The following is a 16,097-nucleotide window of genomic DNA, read 5'->3' as shown; positions in this document are numbered from 1 at the left end:
GGCTAGAGCTGAAATTTGAACCTTCAGATGCCCCACTTCCAAAATGTATAATTCTCTGTCACCAAAAAGAGATAAAAGGAGTAGAGAAAGGTCCAAAGTAAATCAGTTACATTCCATTTTTCTACCTTCATGGCATTAAGTGCTTTTACAATGTCACCTCACCTCACATAATCATTAACTGCAATTTAGAGTCTTCAGTGTACCTAACATACATACAGTATTATTAGTACAGTGGAAGTGGGAGCACCCCATAAGATACCACACAAGGACAGAGATAAATACTATCCTCCTTTTGGGAGGTTAGTTTTCCATGACAAAAGAGGGGTAGGAGAAAAATGGAGCATTGCAGCAAAGAGATGATTGTGGGGTAAAATACAGTTGCATCCAGGGTCAAGTATGTTTGGAAAATAATGCTGCGATGACGAATTTGCTCGACCAGTAGTGGTTTATGTCACCCAAATCGGCTTAACACTCTAACTACAATAATACTTGATAGTCCCTGGTTTTACCAATGAAAAAAAGTGATGCTAGTGAAAAGAGCCACGCGGAGCAGAGCAGTAGTGCAGTGAAAATGGGGCTATACATATGGTCCTTCTCATCCACCATAGCTTATTAAACACTGTGACTTCAGTGACTTACTTGGTGTCAATCACTTGTCTGCACGCTCCTTCCGACACCCAACCACAGTACGGGTCCCTGGAGGCGATACAGGACCTGGGTGACAGACAAAAGACATTCACCCCAACATCACTAGAAAGACTAGAATAGCCTGTTTTTTGGGCCTTCAAATGAAGAGGAATCACTGTGCTGCCGTGGCTATTAAACGTACTTCTTGCATCTTCCGTGCCTTTCACAGCGAGACAGAGGCACTTTAACCACACAGGAGGTGAATGCCACCCACAGGGCGTGACCCTTGGGGTCGATCTGCATGCTGACGATGCGCTTGTCCTCCACGCCGTCTATATTGCACCTAGAGGAAGGACGAGACAACGTAGACGATGGGGTGAGGATGAAGAGAATTTATTGGGTTTAAAATCCCTGTAAAGTGAAAAGAAACAGCTTCTAAAGATGACACGCCTCAGACTTTTTGTTAGCATCACTGCCAAATTGGAGTGATTGAAATAAAATGAGGCTTCAAAATCATGAAAAATAAAGCCGTTGCCTACGCTCTCAAATGCTGCTTAAATGTCAACTGTCAATCAAATACCTCTACTATGACCCAGAAAAACGGATGATACCTCATCTAGCATCTTTCGTATGCCTACACATAACTAAATGTTTGAACCGTGAATATATATCAGCTTAAAGCCTCCGTTGGATGTAATATAACTCACCGGATCATCGTGTGGCTTTTCCACTTCGCGACAACGAGGCGCTCTAATGCAGCCATACTAGCACGAAGCTCCTGTCCACGTTCGCTCTACTGCCCTCTCTCTGTGACATGCGTGCACGCACGGCCAACAACGAAGCGCTCTAAAGCGACCACACCAGCCCGAAGCCCCGAACACATGCTGGCTCTCAAGTCTAACTTTTTTAAAGAAATTCTCCGCCTTTCTCTGCATGATGGGTGCGCACTCATGGCTGACAAACAGGGCCTCTAAAGTGGCCACCATAGGAGACTATTCGAATAAAAGATGCATTTCAGGGTTTGGGCATAGCTAGCATGTTAGCTAACTGCCTCCAAAAAAAAACTGAAATGCTGAAAAACATTTAACGCCCTAGTTGAGTACTACATAGTTCTCGGTCTTTGCGCGTTTTCAGCAATTACCTTTAAAGATGTATACTGTATTTAGAAATATCTCTTAATTCACTTTACAGGGTCTTTAAAGACAAAGACTAGAGAAATGTTTGCTGTTACGTTACAAAACCAGATTTGACGGCTCATTTATGGAGATAAAAAAGTGGGTGCGATTAAGACGAAGTAGAGGTCGACGAGATAATGCTGGAATAAAGACCATGAGGTCAGGGGAGGAGTGGGCTATAGAAGGAGATAAAAAACAAAGGGATACAGATACAACAGATGGCCATGGTGAGCAGTCAGCAATACCACTGCACTTTAGTGTAAAACCCAGGAACACAATCCACTTCCGCGTCCCCGGCCAGTCTTTGTCCACCCGACCCCAAAGGAGTACACTGTAATCCCTTGGGGCGTGCCCAGCATCTTTCTTTCTGTCCTTCCTTTCCAATCCTTTCCTCTCCCCGTCCTCGGATTAATCCTCCCCTTTTGCAGTGCTTCGATGTTGCATTAACATTCTCAATTAGAGCTTAGAGTCCAGCTACACTGGGTAATGCTCTCCAATCGGGTGGCGTGCTGATCCAGCTAATGCCAGCCAGAGGGTAGAACGCGTGCAAAGTCACTTACTGTACTCGAGTGATGCCAGATGGCCGACGGCCGACCGCTGCTCAGCTAGCTGGGGAGCGGCGTGTTGAGAGAACGATACAGGAAGGAGACACAGGGAGGAGAGAGGGAAGGAGGCAAGGCCCTGCCCTTCATCCTCTCCATAAGGCCCGTCACATGGCCGCAGTATGTTGGCTAACAAACAGCGGTGACCTTGAAAGCTGCCCCTGTCAGTGCTGTGCAACTCCTTCCCCCAATCTCAGCTGTCTAATGCCATGTCTGCACGAACGTGGATATTTTTAAAAACATATATTTTTCTATGCTATGTTGACTTTTGCAACATGGACTTTTGTCTACAAGAAGACAGACATGCAGAGATGGACAATTGTCGACATTTCGCAATTGTGTTCATTTTTCTTTTTTTTGCCTTTACAGTCCCCTTGCATTGGAATCAAGTTGGGCAATGACCCACGGGATCCAGCAGAAGGATGTTTTTCTAGAAGTTGGGACTCATTTTTTAATGCCCACCGACAGCTTCGCTAGCATCTTATGATTTTCAATAAAAGGAGTCAGTTGGATAAGTTTAGGATTGTTTAGTCTCGGTGGATTTTACCATTGTAGTTGTAGTGCCTTTTCCAGCAACTGCTTTCTCCAAGGATTCTGATTGGCTGAAATGCTCTTATTAGTTTGACAGCCTGCAAATACTTTAAGTGGACTGTTGACATTATTATTTTTTTCTAAAGTGGGAAAAAAATATTTAAAAATAGCAGTGCACATGTCAATGCAACCCAAGACAATAGCACAACCTCGCTGATCTTCAACACTGTTATTTCTCCCCCACTCTGTTGGTAATGCTGCTCCTTCACCCTCGTCCATTAGACCACCACTAAACATTTGCCTTGGCAGGGTCTAAAATGTGGCTGGAATTGATATTTATGTGCCAAATTCATAATGACTCTTCATTCAGCGGCCATATGCAACACACACATCTGTGCATGAACTGGCAGCCTTGTCATGTATTAGACGAGCTCACCGGGCTGACTCTGAAGACAAACACAGACCTCAATGTGAGCTTGTGCAAACGTGTTTCCTTTAATCAGCCAGGAGTTTTGGAGGAGCTGGGCTCTGCTGTGGTCACCGACCGCAGAACTACGTTATCCAGAGCCTTGGGTTTGATGTCTTTAATTTAGGATCTGTGGTTGGGTAGAGTGTAACCTGATAAAAATCTTTTTTAAATGATAGAGTAGCCATCTGCTTGGCTGACTCTACTGTAGAAGTTGGGTCAGGGGAGCGGTATATTGGGGTTGGTTGCCCTCTGTTCTATGTGTATGAAATCATATATGGACAACTGCATCCAGGTGTTTTTATTCCATATTATATGTTTTGTGTCTTAATGTTTCTGTGGTAGAAATACAAAGAAAAAAAACATACTTTTCAGGATTGTAGACGTTTAGTTCCTCCAGGAACAAGCTGTCGTTGAGGAAACCGTTGTTCATCTTAGCGAGGAACTTGAGGATGATGCCTTTCTCAGATCCCAGGAAGACCACAGTGCGGTTCTTATGGGGCCCCGCTTCACTGTCCACCACAATGCGTGTCAGTCGATAGCTGAAACACAAAATACCAACACTTAGTTTACATCTTCTGGTCGGAATCAATAAATGTCATCCACTTTCATCTTGGTTTGATATATTCACATGGTGGAAAATCCAAGCAACTACATGAAGTCAGTCTCTTGTACTGTTGGTCATAATAATGTAAGCAGAAAGAAGGTTTAGTGCATGGACTAGTGAGTGAAACTAGCTGAACTGTGGATAGTTGATACATTTAATAAAGGAAATCAAAGTCACGTTCAGTAAATCAAGGGTTTCATTCGTTTGCAACCTTAATTTATGCGACCATTATGTCCGATTTTCATGTACAGTGCACTGATGCAGCCGTGGCTCTTTTGAGTTGAGTTATTTGCCACTTGCGGTTTGGAGCAAAGTTGGATAACTTTCTCACGACAAATAAACACAAGGCCACCTAGAGACTGATTGATTTGAGCCGCAAACAATTGATTACTGTGATCACAAATGACCAAAGATCCAGCACAAAGGGAAGCCAATCACTCTGATGCGACAGAAACCGACTGGACTGTCGTGCAGTGTTTGCTGCGATTTGTCAGCAGCCTCTCAAAACATCCACACACTCTCCTTATTCTCGCTGGTTTCCTCTTCTTTGTGGCTATTTGCTTCTTCTGTGACAATCTCGCTACGTATTTGTCTTTGAATTAAAAAAAAAAAAAAAAAAGAACAATTGTATGTGGAGCCTCCAAATCCGATACAGGGTCGCAGTTTTTCTGTTACAGCGCGTCGATAGATGTGCGGTGCTCAGTTGCTTGCTGTGCGGCGAAGAGAAGCTATCTGTAATTTTTTCGTGATGTTCATTTCAGTCACGTTTGGTCACGTTGCACCGGGCTTCAATCAAGGACATACTTTGGTTGTTTTTCGCCCGAGCAAAGTGTCATTTTTATTCAGTATGAGTAACAGATGGCAATGAAGAGCACCAGCAGGGAATGAAAGTTACAGGTTTCCACCTCTCACCTCTTTCTTCTGGACCACTTTCACAGAGTTGTGTGTGGTTAATTTATCACTACCAAAATGAAAGTATGAAACATTGCACAAAGATCACAGTATCAATCAGGGTGCCTTTCATCAGGCAGCTCAGAAGTCAAAAGGAGGATTGGCCACAGCAGGGCCCGAATAATCTTGTTGATTGAGTTCACTTAAAAAAAAAGCATGTCCGTTGACTCCTGCAAGGAGAAAGTTGCAACTATACGTGTCACCCACCCTTATTTTCTGATAACTTATGGCTGTACGTGAACTAATCGTAGTAGTACTTATATAATAGTTTGCAATGGCACACAGCTGCTTTGCAACATACTGGAAGCTGGAGTTTGCCATTCTCTCAGTGCTAAATAGGGGAACACTGTAAAGATACACTCTACTATAAAAGGACAATAATGAGATGGAAATATAATTTGAAGCGAGATGAACATTAACCTCATTTTACAATATAGTCTCATTAAAACAAGGTCACATCTTAACCTTGTCGCCCATGCATTTGCTCTAAATGTCTGTTAAATTGTTTGGAACAATTAATAAAATCAACAATAACAGCAGTCTGAAGAGAAGATGTGGTTTAGATGTATTCCAGAATCTTCAGGGGAACCAAGGTCGGTGAGATTTGATTTGAGAGATACAGTCTCTGTTGTTCGTGTTTTTTTTTTTTTTTTTTTTTTTTATCTCTCGAAGACTCCTTGTAGTATCTTTCAATTCTTTGATTCATTGTGCTCAGCAAGCTGAGGTTGTGGGACCTAAAAGGTGGATGCCAGGGTGTCTCAAACTCTGTTACTGCACGTTTCCAGTTGACTTCTTTGTCTTAAAACCAGTATTCTACAAAGGGATGCTGACAGCTATCATAAAAGACCTCGCTCTACGCCCCCCATATGCCTCAACCACGCTTATTTTTTTCAGCTTACATAAGGCTTTTAACCGCTGACGCCGACTCACATGCGAAGCACTGCTCATTGTGGCGTCATTTCTAATTAAATAAAACAGTGATTATGTAAAACCAAAGAATTATGTGTGTTTTCATCACGGTGTCTTGATGAAAAGAGACTGGCAGTTTTAACCTTGATGATAACCGTTCGTATTCTAAACTGAGCTGTGGCGGTATGTAGGTCAGACCGCTGCAAGATGTGCGATGAGGATGATGATAACTTGCAAAAAGCCAGGAAGAATTCTTCATGCGGTTCATCTGCTCTGCGCTGGTACCACCAGTGAAGCTTATCAAAGGTTTGCCAAGCACTTCAGCAATTCAATTAGAATAACATCCCAAAAAATGTTGGATTGACGCTGAGCTGTCCATATACAGTAGGTGTACTGCTCTTAAAATAATGTTGTTGTGTTCATAATAATGTAAAGAGTTTTAAAAAAAAATCATCAGCCATGCACTGGCTTTGGACAGATTGGAATAGACCAGAATTATAAACCATTAACAGTTTTTATGTTAACTAGAACGAGAGCTTTTTGTTTGTTTTTAATTACACTGACTTATCTTGATAAACACCACGAGACACAAAACAAAGGGACAATTGGACTGACCAAAGTGTCTTCTGCTCAGTGAACATCTAAAGTATCAGTTCTACAAGCGTGTTTTACTTTTTCTTTGGCTTTTGCGCTAGATAGATAGATAGATAGATAGATAGATAGATAGATAGATAGATAGATAGATAGATAGATAGATAGATAGATAGATAGATATCTTATCTAGCTGTGTATCTTTTGAGGAGTCACCTGACTCAAAATAATTGTAGCTACATTTGAACCTTATCTAATTTAACACAAAGGAAACACAGACCATTGACCATGTCTTTATCACACTACTATGAGATCTTGTAGGGGAATAAGAGAACAGTGCAGCTCATAACAGTAAAAACAGGTCACCAGCTGGCCTGTGGTATAGCGCCGGAGGGTTTTAATGAGCCCGACTCTCAGAGTAGCACTTCACCTAATTATTGTGCCGCTCCAAAGTGGCTCCGATGACAACAGTCTTTGGAGTATGTAATACTCACCGAACCATGGTCTTGAGGAACCAGGGCCGGTTGGCAATGGAGGGCACTGCCTCATCCATCAGGGGATGCATCTTGATGAAGTTGAGCGTGTCGTCGGGGAACTCATTGGAGACCTTGTACCTCTCCATAGCTGGACTGCCGGCACAATCGCCGGGCCTGCAAATGAGAAGGAAAAAAAATAAATAAATGAATGAAATTAACTGTGTTTTTTTTACACTGAATTGCTGTATCAAACATTTTATTTTAAAGATAATGATCAGTGATTCCCCTTTGCTCATTGCATTTGTTTTTGGTTTGCTGGTTGGTTTGTCATGATGCCAAAACTACACAGTCAATTTCTACAAAAGAACCCATTACATTTAGTTGAAAATCCGGATTAAATTTCGCAGATAGGAATTAACGCTCTCTTTTTACCATATGAGTCATGATGTAACCATACTCCCTACTGTAGAATGCATATGGTAGTCCATTTAATTGTAACGCCCAACACAAAAACAGACACTTATCAGTATGATGCAGTGAAGTGATAAACTTAAATGAAAGGCAGACTGTTTGACACAGTTCTTGTAATGTATCTAATTTGATTGTGTGGGTGTAGCTAATGTCTAAAGGCTTTGAGGACAGTCTGTGTCCAATTCTCTTTGGTTACAGGATCAAGTGACACGCTATCTATCTGATATATTTAAAGAAAGAAGGTGAGATGGCTGTAAAAGAGAAGCCGCTCTTGATAGCGCTTCCTCTTTGCAGGCATCTCACCTCCGAGAGCTTGTAAAAGACTTTTACAGCAAAGTCTTTGATACCATGCCACGCCATAAAATCCACACCCGCTCTTAGAACTATTAGCCAGCTGGCTACTGGATGTATGAGATGGCAAACATGCAAGGAGCAGAGACTGGCTTACGGACTTAAACATGAGAAAGTTTGTTGTGGTTGCATAGGTCAGATGGTTAAGTTTGCATGTCATGGGCAGTCTAGACACTCATGTCAGGTTATACTGTAACCCCCCATCAATGTTAACTAAAAATCTGTCAACTGTTCCAGCGTATCACTAATGGTGTGTTGCTGGTTTTAAGCACGTGTCAATCAACCAGGGAACCAAACATTTGAAATTTTTTATTGTGTGTTATTGTATATATTTCTAAGATAGCTTTTGTTCCAGTGGCAATTTAAATGGAAAAAAAGTCACAATGTCCAGAGTCACTTATTGCAAGGCAGAATTTGTGGCGTTAAATTACTGACCCCAAGGACAACAATTTTCTTAAATGTAATGTTATGCTCACCAAGTTATTTTCTTGGCAACTTGGAGCCGGGGGCTCAGCTGCCCCACGCAGCCGGGAAAAGGCAGGGAAGAGTCGAAAAAAAAGAACAACACAGCTGGACCAAATCAAAGACATACCCATCCATCCATCCATTTTCTTTATCGCTTATCCTCACTCGGGTTGCGGGCTGCCGGAGCCTATCCCAGCTATCTTCGGGCGGGAGGCGGGGTACACCCTGAACCGGTCGCCAGCCAATCGCAGGGCACATAGAAACAAACAACCATTCGCACTCACATTCACACCTACGGGCAATTTAGAGTCTTCAATCAACCTACCATACCATAGACTCCAAAAATATCACTTCAAGGATTTGAAGATTAATTTTGTTATTCACATAGTTTCATAATGATTGCTTTGCTCACACTTAATTTAGTGGGCTACTTGCCCTTAGGGGATTGATGCTACTAAGGGGGTAGCATTTGCATAATCGTGTTGAATGAAGGCAATGGCCACAAGTGCTGGAAGCTTTTCTGTGTGGTATAGCTTCATTTATATGTACAGACATATGGGGAGCAGAACGGAAACAGACACTTCTTATGTACGAGAAGCGTGTGAATGGTTCGACAGGGAGGCTAACACATGGAGGAGCAGTCTGCTGCAGGGCCAGACCTATGGGTGCCACTGAACCCGCCGCCTGTTTGCCGCCACATAAAATGGTCCCGAGGATGAAAATGAAATAAATCACAGCAAAAACAACTGTCTGGCTGTCTGATCTTTATCTGACCAGAGGGGAAGAGAGGGCTAACTCACACCTACACTCAATCGCACAAAAATATGATCGTCGCTGGGGAATCATCTGAAGCTGACTCTTCGGTCGTACGGAAGCTCACGTAAACGCACACTCACACAGTGTAGAAGCAATTACTTTAGCCCCGGTCTTTGTCGTAAATCTGTTCATTTTTATGATGAAGAGTGGAGTAGCTCTACGCCAGCTAATTAGCGAGCACTAGATTGATCAGGCTCAAGCGTTTGTGGAATTAGGCGTAAACTGTAAAATGATCTCACGGTTCATTTGTCAATGCGAGCTCCTTTTTGATGTGGGTCACCTGTGTGTGCTAGTGTAACATTATACTTAACATGCAAAGCCCCAATTAAAACAACAGTTAATAGAGCAATCTGAACATAAAATGTAAGTTCATTTAGATCAGAGTCCAACCAATTTGTGGTTGTTTATGTATTCGTATGTTATCAGGGCACTTCTTGGTTTATGGAGAATGACGTAAGAAGAGAGGAGGACTACAACAATAATTCCTCTGAGAAAATGAAAAAAAAAAAAAGCTAAATATCATACATTTCGTGATTCGCTTGTCCCACAGTTGCTACTTTCTGGCCCATTGAGAATGACAAGAATAACAATGGGAAAAAACATTTGTATTCTTTCTTTTGGGGGATGATTGGTTCCATCAATTCTTTCTCTGACAAAATAGGTGTAAATGCTAGATATAACGATATTAATTTGTGTGCCCCACCGTTTGTTAGTTGGAACAGGTAGGTGGGACACAACCATTTATTCCATGGTGGGGGGAATTACTCCGTCATGATGTGAAAAAGAGGAATCAATTAGTTTCACTAATAGTGTAAAACTTTATTACTTATTTTTAACTTTTTAACTATATATTTTTTACAACAGGGTTTATAAGTGAAAAAACTAATTGGGAATAGATGGAAGTGACTTTAACATTTGCATTATGTGGCAGGGGGAACGATTATGCCGTAACTCAAATGGATTTCTGCAATTTACACCCAAATTAAAAAAATAATAATAATTGTAGTTTTTGAGTAACTGACTAACGAACCAACAAATAAATGAACAGTGATCAAGACAATACCTCACTCCTTCATGCTCGGTAGTAATTAATAAACACAGATTACACTGTATTGTGTGTGTGTACGTGTGTGTCTCTGCGCACTGATTAAGTAGCTTCAGTGGTACCTTGGCTTGGGAACCCTCTCCTCAGGAAAAGGCGTCCAGGTGGAGTCTGACGATTTTTGCTCTTTGAAGCGCCCTGTGAAAGCGTTGGCCACCTCCGCCATGTCATAGGCACACACAGCCGAACCTGGAATGCTGCCACCACACAAACACAACACAAAAACACTGAATGAACACATGAAAAGATCCACCATGGCAAGGCCGGGACTAGTACTAGTAGAGGCAGAAAAGCAGATTAAAACTCTCTCGAGAGAGAGGGCTGGCTTTAGCTGTATGAATTTGAAATTTAGTGTTGAAAGGTCAATGCAGAGATGCCATCAGCTAAGCTTTATAAATATTAAAATGTAGCATGATCAGGATGAACTAACCATTCATTCAGAGGGTATTTTAGAACACATAATTGTACCGGTTCTAAATAAAGAGCCAAAATGGCACATTTTAACGTGTTATTTTCTCACTGTGTGTAGGTAGCTTAACATTAATAGCTTTATCCTACTACTTATTGGTTTTAAAGTCCATTAAACCTCATCTTGAATCGTCGTTAGACCCCACAGAGCGAATGGACCACATTGGCTAAAGACCAAATGCCATGTACTTTCTGACTATAGAGTCAGTGGAGCTCTGTTTATTTTTCATGAAATTACTGTCCAAAGTCATAACAAGAACTCTACTTTAGGATATACAACACAATCACAATATGAGGTCAAAGTCAGATCAGAACGTAGTGTTCTGCTAGGTTTCTAGATGACATTTTTCAAATGCTGAGACAATGTTTGTGAACATCACAAGAATCCAGTTTTTGAAGGATTTGGTTTAAATTAAAGTTCAGAATTTAGGACTGGTATATAATGTAAAGAAAACAATGCAGCTAATCCAATATGACTGACTGCCAAGCAAATATTTGGGACAGTGTGCAAAATTTCTTAAGGAGAAAAAAAATAGTCATCGTGGTCAACATGTGCCTTGCCTCACACAATCCGTCTGCCAGCTATAACTTATAACTGAGTTTCCAATCATTGTCATTTTTTCCCTTTTAGAATAACATTTACTTTGTGTGTCAGTGACATTTGCGCGATGACCCAAACATATGCGATGCCTGCAGAATAAAAACACAATTTCAACCTACACCGAGGCACCACTTCACTATAGTCTTGAATGACAACAAATGGGAAAAGTCTTTACAGTCCTGACGTAGTGTATCGTTCGACAGGTCCATGGGGGGACAAATATTTGACTCGCTTTGGGCACTACCAAACCACGATATGCTGTTACCCCAATTCAGTTAAGCGCAAGCTTCTACATGGATCATTGGTGGAAGCTTATGTTTCCGATTACTGTTTTGACCAATGTCTTTGAATTATGTGGACTATATTTAGCAGTGTGCTATTAAATATGGAAGCTTAGCAACATCCCAGGCCTGCCAAGTCCTATGAGGACTCCATGACTCGATCTCTCCAAAAGGCTCGAGGGCATCAGTTCATCATAAGGCCACTGTGATGGACAACAGATTATTTTATTATTGCTATTCATTTAACTGGAGAAAAACCCAAATCTTGTCTGATAGCAGCTGTCTGCCTGGAATCAATGCATGTCATGTTGATGAGTCACTTTTGCTATTTTACAACACGTCTGGGCTCATAAAATCCAAATCTAACAGACTTTCTTTCACGATGGAGTGTGTTTTGAAATAATCGGGCTGGATTTTCGGGTCGTTGCATCATGGATAAAGTTCATGGTGAAGACAAAAGCCCAGACAAGGGCGGTATTATCGAGAGCTAGCGGTGTACTTGGAATAGCTACTAAATTACAATGATTGTTGTCTACATTGGCTATGTTAGACTGTCAAGTGTCTGGTTTTAGGTGGTAGACAACGAAGAAGAAAGGAAAACAATGTGTGAATCTGAGTGAGAATGGATGTTCATCTATATGACCCCTGCTATTGGCCAGGGACCAGTCCAAAAGATGGGATAAGCTTGGGTTCAACTGCAACTATAACGAGGATAAGTGCTATACAAAATGGATGGATGTATTTCCTTTGGGATACATTTTGAAATCCAATTTGAGGTTGACTGGCTTTAGAATGTATTAATGTTCAACGAACCTTCCCTTAACTTCTTCCCCAAAGTTATGAAATACTCATCGCCTTGCTTTTCCGTAAATGATGAGATGCTGACAGACAGTCATTAAATGACATAAACTAATCTGCTCTAAATATGCTCCCTCTAATTTCCCACCATTACTGAGAAATGGAAATGCACGGATCAAACGATGATGCACTTATAGAACTATACAGAGCCGGTTCATTGAGTTTAAATGTCCATTAAGCACGCTAAATTGCAGTGTCACAAGCAATTGTCTTATCTGCTAAAAAAGGAACCATAAAATGGAGAATAGGCGTAAGCCGTATGGCTAGGTTGTAATTTTCAATTTAGTTGCTGCCTGTGAATATGAAGGCCATGCTGAATACAAATTGTAAAAAGAAATAGAGGTTAAGCACCTGCGCGCAAAAAGGGCAGTGGGACTGTTTTGATTGGAGATGTAAATGTTGATCCAGTGGACTCTCACAACGCCACATGGCGCCGTGCACGCACACACTTTTAGATCTCGCAAAGGTTGACCTGTCACCGTGTGGATGAGCTGTTGTTTTGATAATCGGGTTAATGAATGCAAAGTCGTTGTTGATGTACACATACAAAATGTGCGTCTGATCGTTGTCTGATCTTTAGAGGAATTAACTAAAAATGTTGCTAGCCTCAAACTGTAGTTCTCAAACTGGTGTTCCTGAACCCCAAGGGGTCTGCAAACAGTATCTTGGGGGCCAGCAAACTAATTTTGCAATTAATTATTTATGTAAATTATGTCATGACTTTTTTCTCATAATATTGCAGCTTTTTGTTTTTTCATAATTTTTTTATTGTAACATTCTGACTCTTTTCGAAAACAGGCAACCTTTTCATTCCTGTTGCATTTAGGGATAAACATACAAAAGTTTTGCTATTAGGATATGATATGATAATAATGATACAATATACCCTCTGTAAGTGGTCCCTGGACCGAAAAGGTTTGAGAACCTTGGCCTCGCACTTCATTCCGAATACGATGGCTACCTGTTGTACGGCGTGGAGAATGTAGCCATCACGACGTCCTTCCCGTTGACGTGAATGACATCCGTCACCGCCTGCAGGATGTTGAAATAGAAGTGAGAGTCGCCCGGGATGGAGCAGTTCAGGCGGGACTTGAGGAACGATGTCCATTGTTTCTCCAGGACACGAGGTGAGCCGCCTCTGTCATTCTTGCAAACCCTCGCCACACGAGGAAACACCACCTGGCCCCAACATCAGTGTGAAAGATAACATTAGCCACGTGTACACACACTAAATACACAATATATACACCATAAACAATAATGCGCTGTCTAATACAATAGTGCCTTTGTAAATTTAGCTGAGTTATGTGTGAGATATTACACTAGCAGATAGTTAGCCTGGTGATAACTGCTATACTTTAGAAATAAAAGTAGCTGGCAGTTTTAGCTTGCTTCTAACCACTATGTGTGTGAGATTACCCCACAGCTTTTCACCAACTATGTATGGAGATAAACTTGCAGATAGTTAGCTTGCTGCTGTATGGAATACAGTAGATATTTAACTTGTTGCTTATTCTTATGTGAGCTACTACACTAGCTGAATGTAGCATGCTGCTAACTGCTAATTGTAGGATTCTTACACCAGCAGATAGCGTGCTGCTAACTTCATATGGCAGACAGCAGATATTGAGCAGTTCGCATACCACTATGTGGAGGTTATGGCAGATATTTAACTTGTTGCTGTGTGAGACATTGCAAAAGCTGTAGTTTGAGTGCTGCTCTCGTGTAGTTAGCTTGTTGCTAACTATGCAGAGACGTGATAAGGCATATTTTTAGCTTAATGCTTGTTGCTACATAACATATTACAGAAGCTGCAGTTAGTGTGTATTACACCCGCAGCTAGTTAGCTTGTTGCTAACTATATATGAATAAAGGATATCGTTTATCTTGGGTTAGGGTTAGGGGTTAGAAAATCAACTGAAAATCGACTAACCCATAGGTTAGGAGTTAACCAGCTATAGGTAGGTTACTGAAAATGCTTAGAGTAGGGCTAGCTGCTAGCATTAGCATCAAAATTGGGTCTGCGTAGTTTAGTAGGACTGTGCAAATATAGACAGTATTTGGATCATGTGCTTGGTCAAAATTGTTACAACATGTAGCAGCAGACTATATAAAATGGATGGCTCTAGTCGGAGCCACAGCTTTAATTACAACACTGCTGCGAGAGGCGTAATTAAACTATATTCACCGTGCACTTCAAACTTTAATCTTGACCTGAAAACACTACTTACACTAAACAGTGCAAACGCAAGTGAACATGCATTTACACCTACAACACACACGCCCTGTGACGACCACACGCGCACGACAACCTCCTCCTGGAAGACACATCCACGTATGTTCGCAATAAGATTAAAGAAAGAACAGGCGACACTGTGTCGAAGTGAACGTGTGACAAAATGTCAGCTTTACTCATTACATTTAATTCGGTCACACGTCAGCTTACTGACAAAAGTCACACTCTGACTTATCTGTAAATTACAAAGTACACACGTTTATACACGCTGGAGGCTAATCATTTTCCCTTAGGCGACTTCCATCAGTTTTTATTTATTTTTTTTTTTTAATATTAAAGCAATGACTATCAATTTGCCATTAAGAACAGGTGAGGTGTTCTTAAACACCGATGAATGTCAATCTCATGTTTAGTAATCACGTCAGTAAACATTAAATTGCTCAGTTCTTCCGCCGCATTCGTAATTATACCGCTTTCAAAAACACTGTGCGCTTCTGTCTGTCACTCCTGGCGGGGAATCCATTATTCCGGAGTTTCTCGTTAGCGTATCTTCTCGCTTCTTATTCTCACTCCCTCTTATGCATTTTATTTGTTCTGAAAATGCATATGGGCAGGTCCATTTTCTTCTACCTTCTTTCCAATTAACTTTGAGCCGGTGGAATCCAACAGCTGAATTGAACGGATTAAACAGAAGGAGCCTTTGTTGCGGTCCCGCCGAAGCTAAAACTAAATCTTATTCCTCATAGAGGAATTCGACTCGGGAAGAAGATAGGAGCAGTATCCGAAGGATGCAGATGTGCAATTCAAGGAGTATATTTAGACTTTGCGAATGGGATCTCCAGATCTATTTTAGGTCCTTCATCCTGTCCGGTGTTGATCTGTATTGAAAAACATTTGGCCTCCTTCCAGGTATGCGATACACCCATATCCTGTTAGTTTCTGCACATACCTCCTGCTTATGACAACTCTGATTACAGCTAAACAATAGCAGAGGAATGAAGACATTGCTTACCTTTCCCATTGTGTTGTACTCCATGGCAATTTCCCTGAAGAAGAAATAGATGAAGTCTCCATAATTGACTGCCTGCACAAAATATGGCTCTGAAAAGACAAAGAAACATGAAAAAATGGCACAAATTGTTGCAGCAAAAGAGATGTGACATGGCATTTCACAATAAACAACAGCCATGTCGTATCATAACATTCAGAAAAAAACAACAACTGGGAGGCTTCAAGTGCTTCTTCCATCATATCAGCAAGAGCATTTGCATACAAGGTAAAGGCAGTTCCCCATTGAGATTTGACAGGCTCGACTGGTGCGCTTGCTTTGCCCCTGCGGCGCACCAATTTCCGCTCTACATGCACCCTTCTAGAGAGGGTCGGCAAAAAATGAACATGCAAAATTAGCATATTAGACACAACACATAGGCATATAGAAGCACCAGATCCAAACATGTGGTCAGCAATGCATAACAGAAGCCATGTATTTCTATATTGTCTGTCAATTTTCGAA

At 41.3% G+C, this 16,097-nt stretch overlaps 1 protein-coding gene across 4 annotated transcripts in view; it reads right to left on the bottom strand.

Annotated features, from left to right (window-relative positions):
* sema6a (sema domain, transmembrane domain (TM), and cytoplasmic domain, (semaphorin) 6A) overlaps positions 1–16,097 on the bottom strand; it is a 147,821-nt gene that overhangs the window by 35,504 nt on the left and 96,220 nt on the right. For all 4 annotated transcript variants that reach the window (XM_061671981.1, XM_061671983.1, XM_061671984.1 and 1 more), the window contains exons 9-15: positions 15,597–15,685; positions 13,310–13,527; positions 10,206–10,337; positions 6,954–7,109; positions 3,770–3,943; positions 830–970; positions 640–714 (exon numbers count right to left, since the gene is read on the bottom strand). In XM_061671981.1, coding sequence (XP_061527965.1) covers positions 640–714; positions 830–970; positions 3,770–3,943; positions 6,954–7,109; positions 10,206–10,337; positions 13,310–13,527; positions 15,597–15,685 — 985 coding nt within the window. The remainder of the gene's footprint in view (positions 1–639; positions 715–829; positions 971–3,769; positions 3,944–6,953; positions 7,110–10,205; positions 10,338–13,309; positions 13,528–15,596; positions 15,686–16,097) is intronic.

Source organism: Phycodurus eques, chromosome 3, assembly GCF_024500275.1.
Source record: "Phycodurus eques isolate BA_2022a chromosome 3, UOR_Pequ_1.1, whole genome shotgun sequence".
NCBI lineage: Eukaryota > Metazoa > Chordata > Actinopteri > Syngnathiformes > Syngnathidae > Phycodurus > Phycodurus eques.
Note: the sequence above shows the minus strand (reverse complement) of the source record. Positions and strands in the feature narration are given on the sequence as shown.